The sequence below is a fragment of the Sceloporus occidentalis genome, unplaced genomic scaffold (genome assembly GCF_023333645.1).
Source record: "Sceloporus occidentalis isolate IW3139 unplaced genomic scaffold, rSceOcc1.0.p SCAF_9, whole genome shotgun sequence".
Lineage (NCBI taxonomy): Eukaryota > Metazoa > Chordata > Lepidosauria > Squamata > Phrynosomatidae > Sceloporus > Sceloporus occidentalis.
Window position 1 is genome coordinate 42,006,535 of NW_028316989.1, and position 15,256 is coordinate 42,021,790.

Below are 15,256 nucleotides of genomic sequence, written 5' to 3' on the forward strand. Positions count from 1 at the left end.
AACTGGCAGATTTATCCATCCTACGTATTTAGTCATTCGCTTTATGTCCCTCTTGCCTTCCCATGAATTGGACTCCTTACAATAAAACCGTACAAATACTATTAAAACATAAATGAATAAAATTAAAACACAATTTTAAAAGACCCCAGAAGAAAAGGTAACATCCTAGCATTCACTGTTTTTAAGCAAATGGTGCTCTTCCTCTTCTTGTAGATATGTGGAACGGGTTAACCATAGTCACAACGAACAGATTTTGTGAGCATGAAAGTCCCTGGCGATCCGATGCATCAGGTGTAATTTTCACGGCAGTGTCACTTTCTCCTCTGGGAAGAAATTTCATTGCCAGCCTTTTCAGGACTGCTGAGACATTTCCCATTTCCCTCACGCTCACTCTTCAATCCTGACCACTTTCAAGCAGCTGAAGGTAGGCTCTCTCCTGGCAGGACTCCGCAATGGATCTTCTGCAGAGAAATAGAAGAGCAGTGGTTACATCTCATCTCATAATCACAGATTTGCAGAAGTGTAGCGTTGGAAAGGACTTGGAGGGCTACCTAATCTAAACACACACACGACACCCATGTTGCAGAAAACGTATAGCTAAAGCATTCCTGACAGAGGTTATCTAATGTCACTGTTAGCATTGTTAAGCACTGTGAGTACCTTTTGGGTACTCACTAAATAAAGAGCCGTTTTTGCTATAGGTTCATTGATTATGGAGATCAGAGTACTGGACTAAATGAATCTTCAGTTTGACTCAGCAGGCTCTCCTTGTGTTCATGTTTCCTTTTGTTAAAAGGAACAGCCTTATCGGGAAAACATGAGGATATCTCATGAAGGCTGCAGTCTTATATACACATACCTGAGCCTAAATCCCATGACATTCAACAGGGCTTATTTCTGAGTAAACACGAACAGAATTGCACTGTAAGTTATTCTGCATTTGGATAAAGTTTCCCTTGTTAGACGAAAGCTATTGCAGACAAGAATTTGGCACCATGATTTATTGCTTCCATTCTGCGCATGAATCCAATTTACACACATATGCCTTCACAAAATACTCCATTTGGCAGCCGTCCCACCCACCCACCTTGCAAATATAACTAAAGACATCTTGGACTAATTGAATTTTCACCATCGAATCAACAGTCAATCCATCTACATCACTGTAATTCTTATATTCTGTCCTGATTTTCTTCTCTCCTACCCCCACATTGTAAATGTGTGGTTAAAAAAGAATTGGTGAAGTATCTGCCAAAGTATATAAACCTGCATGTTAAGAGCAATAATTGGTAATGTTTACAAAGCACCATCTACAAAAGTGAGATTTTGCAGAGAAGGGGAGGAAAATGAGAAATACATATATTTCAACCCTAGTGGAAAATGCCAATGGAAGGACAAAGGAAGTTAAATGTAACAAATGATGAATAAAAGCGAATGCTAGTAGCCGTGGCGTAGTTGCAAACTTTGAAATACAGGGCCTCATTATGATCGGCCCCTTAGCTAACTGTCAAGGAGACTAATAATAACTAATACAAGCAAGCACTGACACATATGCACCTCAATGAGAAGAGATGCCCTATTTGTTAGGATTAGCTGATAGTTACAGAGAAGGGTTGGCGAAAATTTGGCTAACGCTGATAGCTGGAAATTTTGTTTGGGGGTTTTAAAAACCTATTTTGAAGCATCTTCATAGATTAAAAGGAAATAATATGAGATTTAAAGAGAATCTTAATATGAGTGATGGAAAACTTTCTATGCAGGAGAAAGCAAAACGGAGACTTTTGCTCCCACTCGAGATAGTAAGCGTGTGTATCTGCATGTAGGAAGATAAGATGAATTTCAACACATACGTTCCAGTTGTCTAAGTCCCAATTAATCCTCTATTGCCCCACTTTCTCAGCTGTTATTATTGTTGTTGTTGTTGTTGTTGTTGTTGTATTTAAAATGTCCCAGTTTCTCGCTCCTTCTCCTAGCTCAACTATATGGACTCAATTATATCACCGGTGTAGGAAGCAAAGGAAGGAAGAATGTTGGCAAAAGCAAACTGCTGCAGCCTTTCCTAGCTTGGGTATTCTTTCTCATTAATAAACTTTGTCATCTTGACTTTTAAAAAGATATTTTAATAATAAACAAGGTTTGGGGGATTTGTTTGTTTGTTTAGTTGGCTGTTGTTGTTTTTAAGCTCTTTTAATAACGGAGTTGTGAATAGTTGCTCCAACACACAAAGCAAAACCCAAGAAGACACATTCGTTCGGTGGCAATGTAATAGTGCAATCACACACGAATTACAACGGGGCTAGAAGTTACAGTCTGCAGCTGGTTTCAATTTGTTGTTTTGACCTTTCACTGAAAAATGAATTTTAATAGGCAATTGTTTCGCTTCCAGAGGAATATTGAAATGCAACGGTTAAGTGGTTTAAATAATTGAGGTGTAGCCTTGCCTAATTTTTGCGGTTTAGTTTTGATCTGGAGTAAGGTGGACAACTGCGGCCTTGCAGATTATTATTATTGTTATTATTTGGACTGAAACATACTCTCTAATTGTAAGCATCAAAAGTTTAATTTTAAAAAAACCATTGGCTATTCTAACTACGAACTTTAGAGGTCCAAAGTGTCTACGTGATCATAGTAGCCTATTCCTGACTTAAAATATACTTGGCTATTTACACCAAATATTTTACCAAAGATATGAAAGTGCATAGAATCCATTTCATGCATTTATTTATTCATTAACAAGCTTTTGGAGGGGAGGAAATCATGTTATTCATTCATTAGCTTACATTTCCCCATCACTAGGACTCAATTCACTTTATATTTATGTTAGACAGGAGAGGATTTGATTACTATGTTTAAGGTAGATTGCTATTTAAATTAAAGTTAAATGCCTACCTAACCAAAATGAATTTGAAAAATGCTATCCAAGATGAAACTCCATGCCCCTGCCAGTCCCTACTTTGAACTTGGGAGAAAAAGAAATACCTGCATTAATTTTTTGAAAGCCTCATGTCTCATCCAACCCACCAAAAATCCCAATCTTGTTTTTCTCCCTCCCTCCCTTACATCTTCTTAACCTTCCTTTTTCTATCTTATTACTGAACTGGATCCCAGTTCCTGGGTTAACTCCTTTGCAGTGTCTAGCATAGAATACAAGGGGATCTCTTGGATGCAGAGAAATCTATCCCCTTCTAAGCTGCACTTATTACTTCTTCAGGTAATATTGTTTAATGTTAGAATTAACTAAAGTATCATAGAAGAAGACTAAAACATTGAAGGGGAGCAATGAAGAAGGTACTGTAGGTAAGATCATCAGGTTTAAAGATACCTCACTGACTACAAAAATAATGACCAGGAGATGACATACATAGCTTTAAACGTATCTGGGGTAGCCATGTTGGCCATGTAGCAAAGTACAAATAACATCCAAAATCCACAAAACAGGGATGCTTTCGAAGCCCCGTTGACTTCTTCATTGGGCAAAGATGTTAAAAATCATACAGCAGAAAAATATATATGTTATGATGTTAGTCCCAAGTTTGCAATGAAGAGATTGAAATAATTCAAGATTTTCCATACTTTGCACCAACCATTAATTAGAATGGAGACTGCAGTCAAAAAATTGGAAGAAGACTAGGACTCAGAGGAGCATCTGTGAAAGAACTAGACACGGTCCTGAAAGATATATCGCTGCACATTTCAACATAACCTTCTGGAAAACTCTGCACCTGGAAACAGGTATATAAAAGCTTAAAATAATATTTAACACACCTTAAAAACAATGTGTAAATGAGATAAACCTGTTTTCTTCTTCAAACAGGAATATCAGTTGTGCAACTATACATTTCAATGTGGGTGCAAATCCAGGTGTGGTATTCCATAATATATGGAGTGGCCTTTGAACGCTAAGATGTCTGGGTTTTGCACCAATAAAACAAGCATCCACATTGTATAATGACTGCTCTTCACCAAGCGGCCTTAAAATCTTGTGTTTGCCAGAAGAAATGTATTCATTACTTCCCCTGAAGCACTAGACAGGTTAATCTATGTTCCCGAGGAGGCCGTGTGGTAGCATTTCAGAAGCTGATGAGATCCTGGAACTCAAGCGGAACACAAGTAATAAAACCATTCCATTTTGCTCAGGAATGCAGAGAAAGTGTGCCCTGGGAGTGGGAGGCAGGAGTTTCAAGGAAAATAATGGGATCCGTTTGTCACTCTGCCCGGCCAATGGAGGATGCGGTATTTTTCCCCATTAGTTTGCATAGACTTCTTTTAAAAGAAAATAAAGGTTGCATGAAAGAGAAAAAGTCCAAGGGCTGATTGGTCCTTTGGGGGTCACAAACCCTCCAGCCTTCAAACAGCGCCACCAGGAAACGTGAGGGAGGCATTTTGCAGGAAAGGCTAGGGGTTGTTTTGTTTTGGTCTTTCATCATGTATTTGTTACTGCGGCTGCCAAGTTGTTTGCTTTTTCATTCCTGTTTGTGGTCACCTTACCACAACAGCAGCCAACCTGAGTTTCAGATATGGGTCGGAACTGGGTGGGGTGCCTGAGTACCTCCAAATGTTTTGGACTACATTTCCCACAGTTGGCTCTGTGGGTTGGGATTTCTGGTCATTGAAGTGTAAAACAGCTTGAGGACCCACAGTTTCCCAGATCAAAGTTAACTGCGGTGGGCAAGATCATCAGCATATAAACAGGTCTGGTTTCAGGGCCATCTTTGCCATGCCTTTGGATGAAGAAATCTGCTCCAGGTGGCACTAAAGGGACAGGTAATGGCAGGAAAGCGAGTGGGCACAATAAGCCATAAGGTTACACTTTTACTCAACCCACAACTAATTTTAAAGAGGGTTAGAGCAAAAGACATCAGAACTTACCTTTTCCAAGCTAGAGAAATGGAGAAGTGTTTTCCAGAAGGATCAGAAGTTGCAACAGCTACTGATCTCAAGGGAGCTTGGGCTAGAATGCCTTGGCTTAACATTCGAAGACAGTTCCTTTTCAGAGAAGCACACATACGGAGAACAACTGGCAAGAACTGTGTTCTTTTGCTGTATCTTCTTCAGCAGTCTTCCCAAGTGGGGAAGGTACACCAGGAGAGAAAGGCAGTACATCTCCTGCTGTGTCTTCTGCCACAGATGCAGAGCATACAGCAAGAAGATAGGCAGCACATCATCTGCTGTGCCCTCTCCAGCAGGCTTGCCACATTGAAAAAGTAGACTGCAGCTGTTTGCCACCTATGCCACAAGTTCCCCTTGATATTCTTGCAAACAAGCTAGTAAAATGTGGGTTAGGCACTGTAACTGTTAGGTTGGATTTGCAATTGGCTGACTGGCCGAACCCAAAGGGTGCTCAATAATGGCTCCTCTTCATCTCCACTCTATTCTGTTTTGGTCAGGCCTCACCTGGAATATTATGCCCAGTTCTGGGCACAGTTCAAAAAGGATATTGAGAAGCTGGAGCGTGTCCAAAGGAGGGCGACTAAAACTCTGAAGGGTCTGGAAACCATGCCTTATGAGGAGAGACTTAGGGAGCTGGATATGTTTAGCCCGGAGAAGAGACGGTTAACAGGTAATATAATAGCTCTGTTTAAATATTTGACTGGGTATCATATTGAGGATGGAGCAAGCTTATTTTCTGCTGCTCTGGAGAACAGGACCCGGAACAATGGATGCAAGCTACAGGAAAAGTGTTTCCACCTCAACATTAGGAAGAACTTCCTGACAGTAAGAGCTGTTCAACAGTGGAACACACTCCTTCCTCGGAGGCTGGTGGGGTCTCCTTCTTTGGAGGTTTTTAAACTGGATGGCCATCTTTCAGGGGCGCTTTGATATTGTGTTCCTGCATGGCAGAGGGTTGGACTGGATGAATCCAAATTCAGATTCCCATACTCACTACTCTTCTCCTCCAAATTTTTCAGTTGTTTAGGGAATCCCTTTGGAAACTAAAATGCACCACACTGCTCTCTCTCTCTCTGTGTCTGTGTATGCTTTTACATGCATCTCTGTGGGGTTTCTGTATACAAGAAAACTACTCTTTCTAGTTACAGGACAATTATATGGTTTTGACAGGGGAGGAGCAGGAATCCTTCCTAAATAGTATGCTGTTTTCCATCATGTCATCATGTTTCCTAATCATGAACACTAAAATTCTGCTCCACTCGTCTTTTCACTTGCAATTACAGGAATGCCTGTATTTTTTGCATATCTCATCAATCATTTTTGCTGGTGCTTCATAACTGCCAAGTGACCTTCTTGGGAGGTGAAACACAATTTAGAATGACTTTAGCTTGTTCAATTGCCTTGTGACAAAAGAACCGGCCGGGGGAGCAGGGGGAGAGAATTCCTTTATTTGTCTGGCTGTGCAAGGAAGCAACTAGATATTATAATAGGTTCACCAAATGAAAACACCAGGTTTTTCAAAGGGCTGGAATGAACAAGAAAGTCATGTGTGCATACAATTAGTACAATAACTGAGATCCACCTAATATATTATGTAGGGAAATGAGTTCCAGAAGTGGCTTAAATGGAGATGCATAAAAAGAGTACAAAAAGCCAAGTCACAGAACTGGGATTCAGATTCTATTATTCCGTCAAATGGTCTGGTCTCTATTAACAATAGTTGTTGTTTTTTAAAAGCCCTTCTCTTTGTATTTTGTGGTTAGTAGGATGATTATGCTCAGTCTTGGAAAGAGGAACTAGCATCCCATTAGAAACCTTCTTGCATTTCTGAGGCTTGCAGTGGTTTGGTCTCTTTTGCTGCCTTGCACTGTCTGCATCTTTTGCAGGGTGCTGCTGTGTTTGTGTCTGGCAAAGAGTATATGGTGACTACAGCACAGTAACATGATATGTTGTGGTACCAGAGCTTTCTGACAGAGGCTATGTAGCTCACAAAACAACAAATCCCAGAATTCCATAGCATTGAGCCATGGCAGTTAAAGCAGCATCAGACTGCATGGTTTCTGTATTGCAAATTAAATCTACATTTAATACATGGGAGCCTAAAGGATCCTGGCTGGTGGAAGTTGGACTCTGGATTGCCAAAAGCCAGGCCAGTTTGTAACCATTGTTTGCTAAATCTATGAGCCTGAGCTCATGTATATTTCAGGTTGAAGGATAATTCCCACCCCCACCCCAAATATTGACTTTGACACTTTAGAGAAGAAGCCAAACCATCTGGTACAACATTGCTTTAAAGGACAGCTACTAAAATACCACATCTTGGGAATTAACTCCTGGCTTACTCATGTATGTGGATTAAAATATAGGATGGATATCAGAAGCACCTCAGGAACAACAAACATCAGTTTCCCTACATCAGCTGTAGTGCATGAGTGCTCTCTGGTGGGCTACTACCGTGATGTTAAAATTCTGCTTGAAGAGCAACATTTCTCAAAGTTAAAAACAAAGTCACCAGCCATTAACTTCAGGTAAGGAAACCTCAGTCAAGTGACAAAGGTGCATTGGGAAGTCAGTACAAGTTTATTTGAATCCAGACTAGCTAGGTGTTTCAGATATACAGAGAACAAGCAGAGAGGACCCTGGGAATAGCATGCTTCCACCTGCTCCTCTAACTCTGATTTGAGGCAAACCATTGTCTGCAACTTCATCTTGATCAAATTCTGGTTTTCAAATGGCAACATACAATTTGTCTCAAACCATCATCAGTGACAGGGAGAAAGAAGGAGGAATGGGGGGAAAGAGGGAGTGCTTGACCCCAAAGTTCAGCTGTAGTCATTCACATAATGGCATTAGAATCATAGAATCGTAGAGTTGGAAAAGACCACAAAAGCCATCTAGTCCAACCCCCTGCCATGCAGGAAAAGCATAGTTTCTGATCATGTTTCTGAATTCAAAAGTGTAGTGGTGAATGCAGTCATATCAGTAAGAGTTAAACAGGAGCTTTGTTAATAGCCAAGGCCAATGGCACTTTGTGTAGGATTTCAACAGAGGAGTTTTTAGAAGGAGGCCCAGAGTCCTGTTTCAGTACCGACTTAAAGACTACTGAATATGGAATGAGAGGGAGCTGCTGCAGTCACATGCAACCGCTGTGGTATGTTTGTGTTCTTGCCAGAAGATGTGGGTAGCGACAACGTCAGTAAGGGCAAGTTGGTCGTTGCCCTGTTGGAAAAGAAGGAACAGCAATTTGAGATGCGTATATCTGTGCTTCAGCCTTTTGGGTGCATGAGGTTTTCTTGGACAGAATGGAGCAGACTGTCATGAATGAGGAACATGCAAAGTATGTCTCTGAGGAGGAGGTCAGTTCCCAAACACAAGTGGTTGGCATTTGGAGGAATGAGACACATTGAAGGGGGGAAGGAATATTAGAGGTGAACAACTGGCTCCGCAGATGATGATGCTGGGAATGATTTGGCTTCTTGGACCATGGTCTGCAGTTTCAGAAAGATAAGACATTTGGCAAGGGATGGGTTGCACCTCACAGCAGTTGGCAAAAACATTTTTGCTAAGAGTCTGAAAATACTGACCAGGAGGGCTTTAATTAGGAAGAACTTCTTGACAACTGGAGAATGCTTCATTTATACCCAGAAATACTGCTAACTATTGTTGTTATTAACTTTATTTATATCCTCCCTTCTCCCTAAGACTGGGGCGCAAGGTGGCTTACACATTACAATTCAGAAAATTACAATAAAACATCCTTAAATCTACATTAAAACTGAATTAAACTAAGAACATACACACTGAGGAACATACACTCTGAAAGGCTTTAATAACAATAAACAATACAGTTTTTTAAATCAATACAGTATTTACAGCCCTTTTAAAGAAAAATGCTCTCTGCACCATCAAAAATGCTGAAACCTAAAGCAGGACAAACAGCATTCTTTTGCTCTTCATGGTTTTTATTTTTGGAGGCATGGTCTAATGCTAATAAAACATGTAATGGAAACATTTATTATTTGGTTGGTGCAATAACAGTAGGGTTTATTTTCTAAGGTACCACTGGTACCACTCTTGAAAAGCTGTCTCATACAAGAAGTAAACAAACAAACAAACCCAGGCCATTTCTTCTATGTCCAGTAGTATCACATATTGCAGGTGCAGACTTCTCTGTTCTACTCTACTCCTCCTTGCCTTTCTCTGTTATAAACTGCAAGGTGTGCCCTTTGAGTCCCCAGAGATAATGATAGTTCAGCCCCACTTTGGAACAATTAGGTTCATACCTTGTTCCCTCCCTTGAAGGCTGGTTAAGACTTAGGAGGGAGTAGATGCTACCTGAATGGATCCAAAAAGAAATGAGACCAAACATCTCTATGCTCAGATTTTTGAAACACCCAAGTGAATGGCAAAGATGTTGTCCACATTAAAGGCACTCACTGTGAGGTCCTCTGCTAGCCTAAGCCACTGGGCGATGGATCTTCAACGACCCTAGGAAAAGAATCAGAATGGGAAAGCAGGATGAACAGGACTGAACAGCAATTGGTATGAAGAGGCAGAATTGATTTTTGTGAATGGAAGCAGGCAAGGTCTGTCGAATGTTAAGGTTTCCAGACATCATCCACTGGTGTAGACCACCATTGGCCACCTCCATCTCCCCCATGCCAGAAGGAAAACAAACCCACCACAAATCCTCCACCAGATTTTAAATCCCATGCTCTCTCTCCCTTCCCACCACAAAGTGTCCAGCAGATTTTAAACTCTGGAAAGGAGAGAGAGGAAGGGGTTTAACATCAAGAGGAGGCTTTGTGGTACTCATCAGATTTTGCTCCATTTGACTGATTCCAAACTTTTAAAAGAGTTGGCAAGGAAGGAAATATTGGAATAATTCAGAGATGACAGCAGCAGCAGCAGAGCTGTTATTTCAGTGACCAGACATCAGAATTTGTTTTTGGAAGGGTTGAAGAAATTTGAGAAAGGATGTGCCAAGTGTGTCAAACCTTGGGGTGAATATGCGGAACAGGATGTATGTTCCTTGGCTCTAGGTCATTCCCTTCTTCGTCAGGTTGAGAACATTTCAGCACCCTTTCATAAAATACGACAATGCACCTATCTAAGCCCAACATGCCATGGGTACAGGTAAAGGAATAGGGAACTCCTTCTTATGAGAAGGCAGATAGGTGGGGAGCTGTTTAGAAGAGGTTTGGGAAACTGTCTAGGTGACTTTGCCAGTGATTGGCAGGGAATAAAAAAAGAGTGGACTTGGTCAAGGCAATGGCAATGCAAAATCAATCTCCAGGAGTGACAAACTCACCTGGACTCTTGCGGTGCCGGCCCTTCTTCTGGACTCCCTCTTGTTACGGCAGCTGCATACTCCTGCAGCTGGCTCCAGCACTCAGGCATCTGTTGGCTAATTGTGGACAGCCGCTGCAAGCTGGCAAGGCGACAAAGAAAGAGATTCTAGCTCCCTGGGCTCCTGACGGAACCCACTTGGCCATGCCTCATTCACTCACCACCAGATGGCTAGCTAGCAAAGAGTTATTCTAGATGGGGCTTCCTGGTACTGTAAATAATGCTCAGCATTTATAGGGCACTTTCAAGTTTTCCAACCATGCTTCCCATACAGTATTTCTGTCATTCTTACAGCAGCCACGGAAGCAGTCAGAAGAAATATGCAATGAGGGTTGATTTCCATCCCCTGCCACTGATCTCAGCCTGGGGACAGACAGGAAGAGTCTTCAGTTTTCATTACCTGGCTCACTTCTTCCTTGACTGAGGCATGCTTCTTGCTATGCTCTGCACACAAAACAGGAGTGGGGAACATGTATAACTGCTGGTGGACTGTAACTCCCATTAGCATTATCTAGCACAACCAATGGTCAAGGCTAATGGGAGCTATAGCTCAACAACATCCCAAGGCCCCATGTTCCTCATCCCTGATAGAAAAGGTCCCAGGATATCTCTGGCATCTCCCATGAGAAGGATCCTAGACAGCAAGGCTAGGAAAGCCCTCTGTCTGAGACCCTGGAGCTGGGGTGGGGAACCTGAAGCTCTTATACAGCCTTCAGCATCAGGAAGTTCACTTACTCTTGCTCTCCAGACCACTTCTTCCAGAATCTAACTTGTTGTGTGGAAGGGGAACAAAGGGGATGATGTGGCAAAGTGAAAGAAGGCAAGTGAAGCCTTCCCAGGCATTGCATAATTGTCGCTTACTATCTGATGTTCTTTTGTTGCCTGTTTATCGAACCATTTCCTGTATTGCTATGTATTGTATATGTATTATCCTACTTGAGAGTATGTATTTTCCCTGGATGAAGATTAACCTTCCATTTTGAAGCCAAGCCCTCCCTCCAGTCCATCTGCCTTGGTCCAGGCCTCGGAGGTAGAGAGGAACTGCTGGACCTCTTACCCTTTCCCGCCACCACTCCCTTCTCCTTCTGTGTCATGTCTTTTTAGATTGTAAGCCCGAGGGCAGGGAACCGTCTAACTAAAAAGATTGCATGTACAGCGCTGTGTAAATTTACAGCGCTTCATAAATAAAGGTTAATAATAATAATAATAATAATAATAATAATAATAATAATAAGTGAGCTAAGCACCCTGTAAACCCAACGATTTTAATTTTAATTAAATTAACTATTTTAATTCTGGTTTTCTTGTACCATGTTTTGAGAGTGTAAGTGGAATAAATATATAAATGAAATAACATTAAGCACCATCCTTTTAAAAAAACACCATCCAGTTCACCCCTTAATACAATAGGCAACTTGTATGGTGATCATCAGCTGTATGTTCATACTCATGTTGTATTGCCATCTGGTGACACAATGAAACAATTGCACTTCCCAAGAACACATGAGGATAAATGCAATATGTATTTTACATGAGCCCTGTAACTGGGGCTGGATTAAGAGTTCAGATGAAGAGATCGCTATTCTTTCCCTAAAGCTAAAGCAGGAACTCTACCAAATTTTGTTAAAGGGATTATTTATTTATAATTATTAGGTTCATTTTTATCTGGCCCTTATTCCAGGCAGAGTTCAAGGCACTGTACAAGGGTCTCCTCTCCCTCCTGCATCATCACAACAAACTTGTAAAGCAGGTCAGATTAAGAGTGAGCACAAATAGCCCAAAATCACCCAAATGTGAGTGAAGGTTTTTTATTCTGCTCTTCTATTAATTGAAATTAACACAATTCTGATATCTGCTGCCCTTCAAATATGCTGTACTGACAGACTTTGAAACTAATTGGCTTAAACTGTAATATGCTGATACAATGTGCTATCACTACTCTGATAAGTTGGACCAGTTAGTGAAAGGCTTGTTGGCTATAGATATGTCTTTGATATCTTTTATTTATGTATTTCATGTATTTGGGGAAACTGTTTGTTATTGTGAGCCTTCAAGTAATTTCTGACTTATGGCAACCTAAGGCAAACCGATCATGGGGTTTTCTTGGACAAATTCATTCATAGGAGGTTTGCAATTGCTTTCCCCTAATGCTGAGAGCATGTGACTTGCCAGATAATAATGTCTTTGTTAACCTGTTAAGTGGGTAAAATATTATAAAAGATGGTTGATATAAGTATGATTCCACATATTTGTTCTATCTATATATGAACGACTTGCTTACTTTTATGAGGCACTTTGAGAAAATACTGGAAACCAATATACAAATAAACATGATGATGCTATCGAGTGAAGGAACCCCTCTATTAAGGCAAAGAGTGGTGATCTGTCCAGAAATATTTTCACTCTTTCCCCTGCTACAATCAGACAAGAAAAACAGCTTGCCAGCTACAATTTTCCCCCAATTCAACCAACTTACTTATCCTTTAGGAAAATGTCACAGCGCTGGTCCCATGGCAGATCTGCTAAGTTGTCAGGTGGATATTCAACTTTCAGTGCAAAAGTCTCCTCCATCAATGGATAGAATGTGAAGTTAAATAGGAAGATGGGTTCTGTTTCTCCCTTAACATTCCCAGACTGTGCATCCCCTAGAAACAGATAGAGAAGGTGTTGCAAGGAAGAGACACTTTGCGTCATTAACTTTAAAGGATTCCTCCATAGGAGAGGTCAGATTTAGGATAGTGGGATGTGCCTTGCTTTTCACTGGGTTTTTATCAGAGCCTGCTGCAGAAGACAGAGATTTAATATTAAAGAATTCTTAACCAAATAATTTGTTCTGAATATCAGAAATGATCACATCTCACAGCACTTTCACAAAAAAAAAAACCACTCTATCCCAAGCATTGGTATTGGTTTTAAATTTCATCAATATAATTCAGCTAATTTGGGTTCTCTTCATCGCTTTTATTAGCCTTTTTTTTTTTGTGCTTCTGTCAAACGGTTCAAAAGTCTTGGCAAATCTGCTGTAAGTTATTGAAAGATCTATCAAGAGAACAAGTTTATGTTTTGTCCATTCTCACTAGTAGCCAAGATGACTAAATTAAGGCTGTCATACTTCAGGCACACCATTAGAAGACATGATTCACTAGAAGAGACAGTAATCCTGGGAAAGTTGGAGAGCAGTAAAGAGAAAGACTGCATATTAGATGGATGGACTCAATCAAGGAGGCCACAGCCCTGAACAGAGCAGGTAAGGATAGGGGGACTTGGAGGTGTCTCACTCACAGGGTCACTATAAATCAATGTTGGCTCAAGGGCAGTTGAGGGCATTCATTCTGATTAGCAGAGACTGATCTTTGCAAGCATGCTGCTGCAAGATGGCCGCACCCTCTCTGACTACAACATCCAGAATGAGCCCACCTGGGAACCACCACCACTTTTGAGTGGACAGCATCTTCCCTCACCATTTAAAGTCCATTCCAAATTCCTCTTCTGATGTGAAAAGAGAAAGGAGAAAGAAATCAAAGATAACTAAAAGACTGTTAAGTTGGGAAGGCAAGGAAAGAACTTCATGGCTAAAGTTCGTTGTTGTTAGCTGCCCTCGACTCAGAGTGATCCTGTGGGTGAAACATATCCAAGCCCACCTATCCTCCATTGCTTTGCTTAGGCCTTGTAGATTCAGGCCTGCTGCCTCCCTAATTGAGTCTAGCCATCTAGCATTCAGTCTTCCTCTCTTTCTACTGCCTTCTGCCTTTCCTAGCATTATTGTCTTTTCTAATGAGTCATGCCTTCTCATTATGTGGCCAAAGTACAACAGCCTCAGTTTAATCATCTTGGCTCCTATAGAGGATTCAGGCTTCATCTGTTCCACGACCCAATGAATTCTCTTTCCATCCTCCCTGTGCTTTTGTGTCCAGAACAAACCTTGGAGGATCAGGCCTTGGCCATCACTATCCACAGAAAAAACTGGCTGCCATGGAGAAGCTGTTTTATATGGCGGTGGTGGCATGAAATGGCAAATGTTTTCTTGCGTAGTCATGTCCATCAAGCTGACCATGCCATCCCAGGAGAAAATGAGCACCTGGAATAACAAAACTGCATTGTAATCATACCAAAATAAAAATAAAAAGTTCTTCAAGAACCTTTTCCAGCTTACTTTCTTCCCTGGAAGTTTAGAATTTATATTTCCTATACAGCCAGAACTATGAAGAGGGATAATCTTATGGAAACAGAAGAAGGAAAAGCAGGACTTAGACCTACCAGTTGGCCTCAGCCTCTGTTTAAAGACCTCCAAAGAAGGAGACTACACCACTCTCTAAGGGAGTGTGCTCCATTGCTGAACAGCTCTTACTTTCAGGAAGTTCCTCCTAATGTTGAGGTGGAATTTCTTTTCCTGTAGCTTGCATCCATTGCTTCATGCCCTATTCTCTGAAGCAGCAGAAAACAAGCTTGCTCCATCCTCAGTATGACACCCCTTCAAATACTTAAACAAGGCTATCATATCACCTCTTAACCGTACCTTGCGTGCTCACATAATTATCTCTTCCACATACTCTCCCCACACAACCCGCCTTCACATTGCTTGGTTCAGGAAACACTCAAGACCTTGCTGGAAGTAAACTGAATGAACTCACTACATCAGGCAAGGTTGGAATGGTCGCCACAGCACTGATCATCTGACTGGGAACCTGAGGCCTACAAAAGAAACCAACATCTATGTTACTGCTTGTGCACTTTTGTGGGCAGTGAAACAGAAGAAAAAGTATTGATAAATCAGAGAGGCAAATTTATGCTTCTGGAGATGGACTCAAGTACAATCTTGGGTTTATAACCCCAGCCAATTTTTACAAAGACTATTTAGAACTACATTCTCCCCTTTTTTGCTGGCTGGTACCTTGGGGAAACAAGGTATGCAATACTTTTTTTCTGGACAGTCTATGGTATAGACCCCACCCTCCTTATGGAAACCCACCCTGCCACACAAAAACCTCTAGGTTTGTATGGAATCTAAGGCTTGTCT

General features: G+C 41.2%; 1 protein-coding gene across 2 annotated transcripts in view; it reads right to left on the reverse strand.

Moving 5' to 3' along the window:
- Window positions 1-283: 283 nt before the first annotated feature.
- The window catches only part of WDR93 (WD repeat domain 93), a 29,354-nt gene continuing 14,381 nt past the window's right edge, over window positions 284-15,256 (reverse strand). Inside the window, exons 14-19 of one of the 2 annotated variants that reach the window (XM_089537948.1) lie at window positions 14,871-14,931; window positions 14,161-14,317; window positions 12,716-12,884; window positions 10,202-10,321; window positions 9,328-9,378; window positions 284-461 (exon numbers count right to left, since the gene is read on the reverse strand). In XM_089537948.1, coding sequence (XP_089394074.1) covers window positions 9,342-9,378; window positions 10,202-10,321; window positions 12,716-12,884; window positions 14,161-14,317; window positions 14,871-14,931 — 544 coding nt within the window. In that variant the 3' untranslated portion in view covers window positions 284-461; window positions 9,328-9,341. Of the gene's footprint in view, window positions 462-8,770; window positions 9,379-10,201; window positions 10,322-12,715; window positions 12,885-14,160; window positions 14,318-14,870; window positions 14,932-15,256 lie in introns of those variants that run through there. The other variant, XM_089537947.1, reaches the window with a different exon arrangement.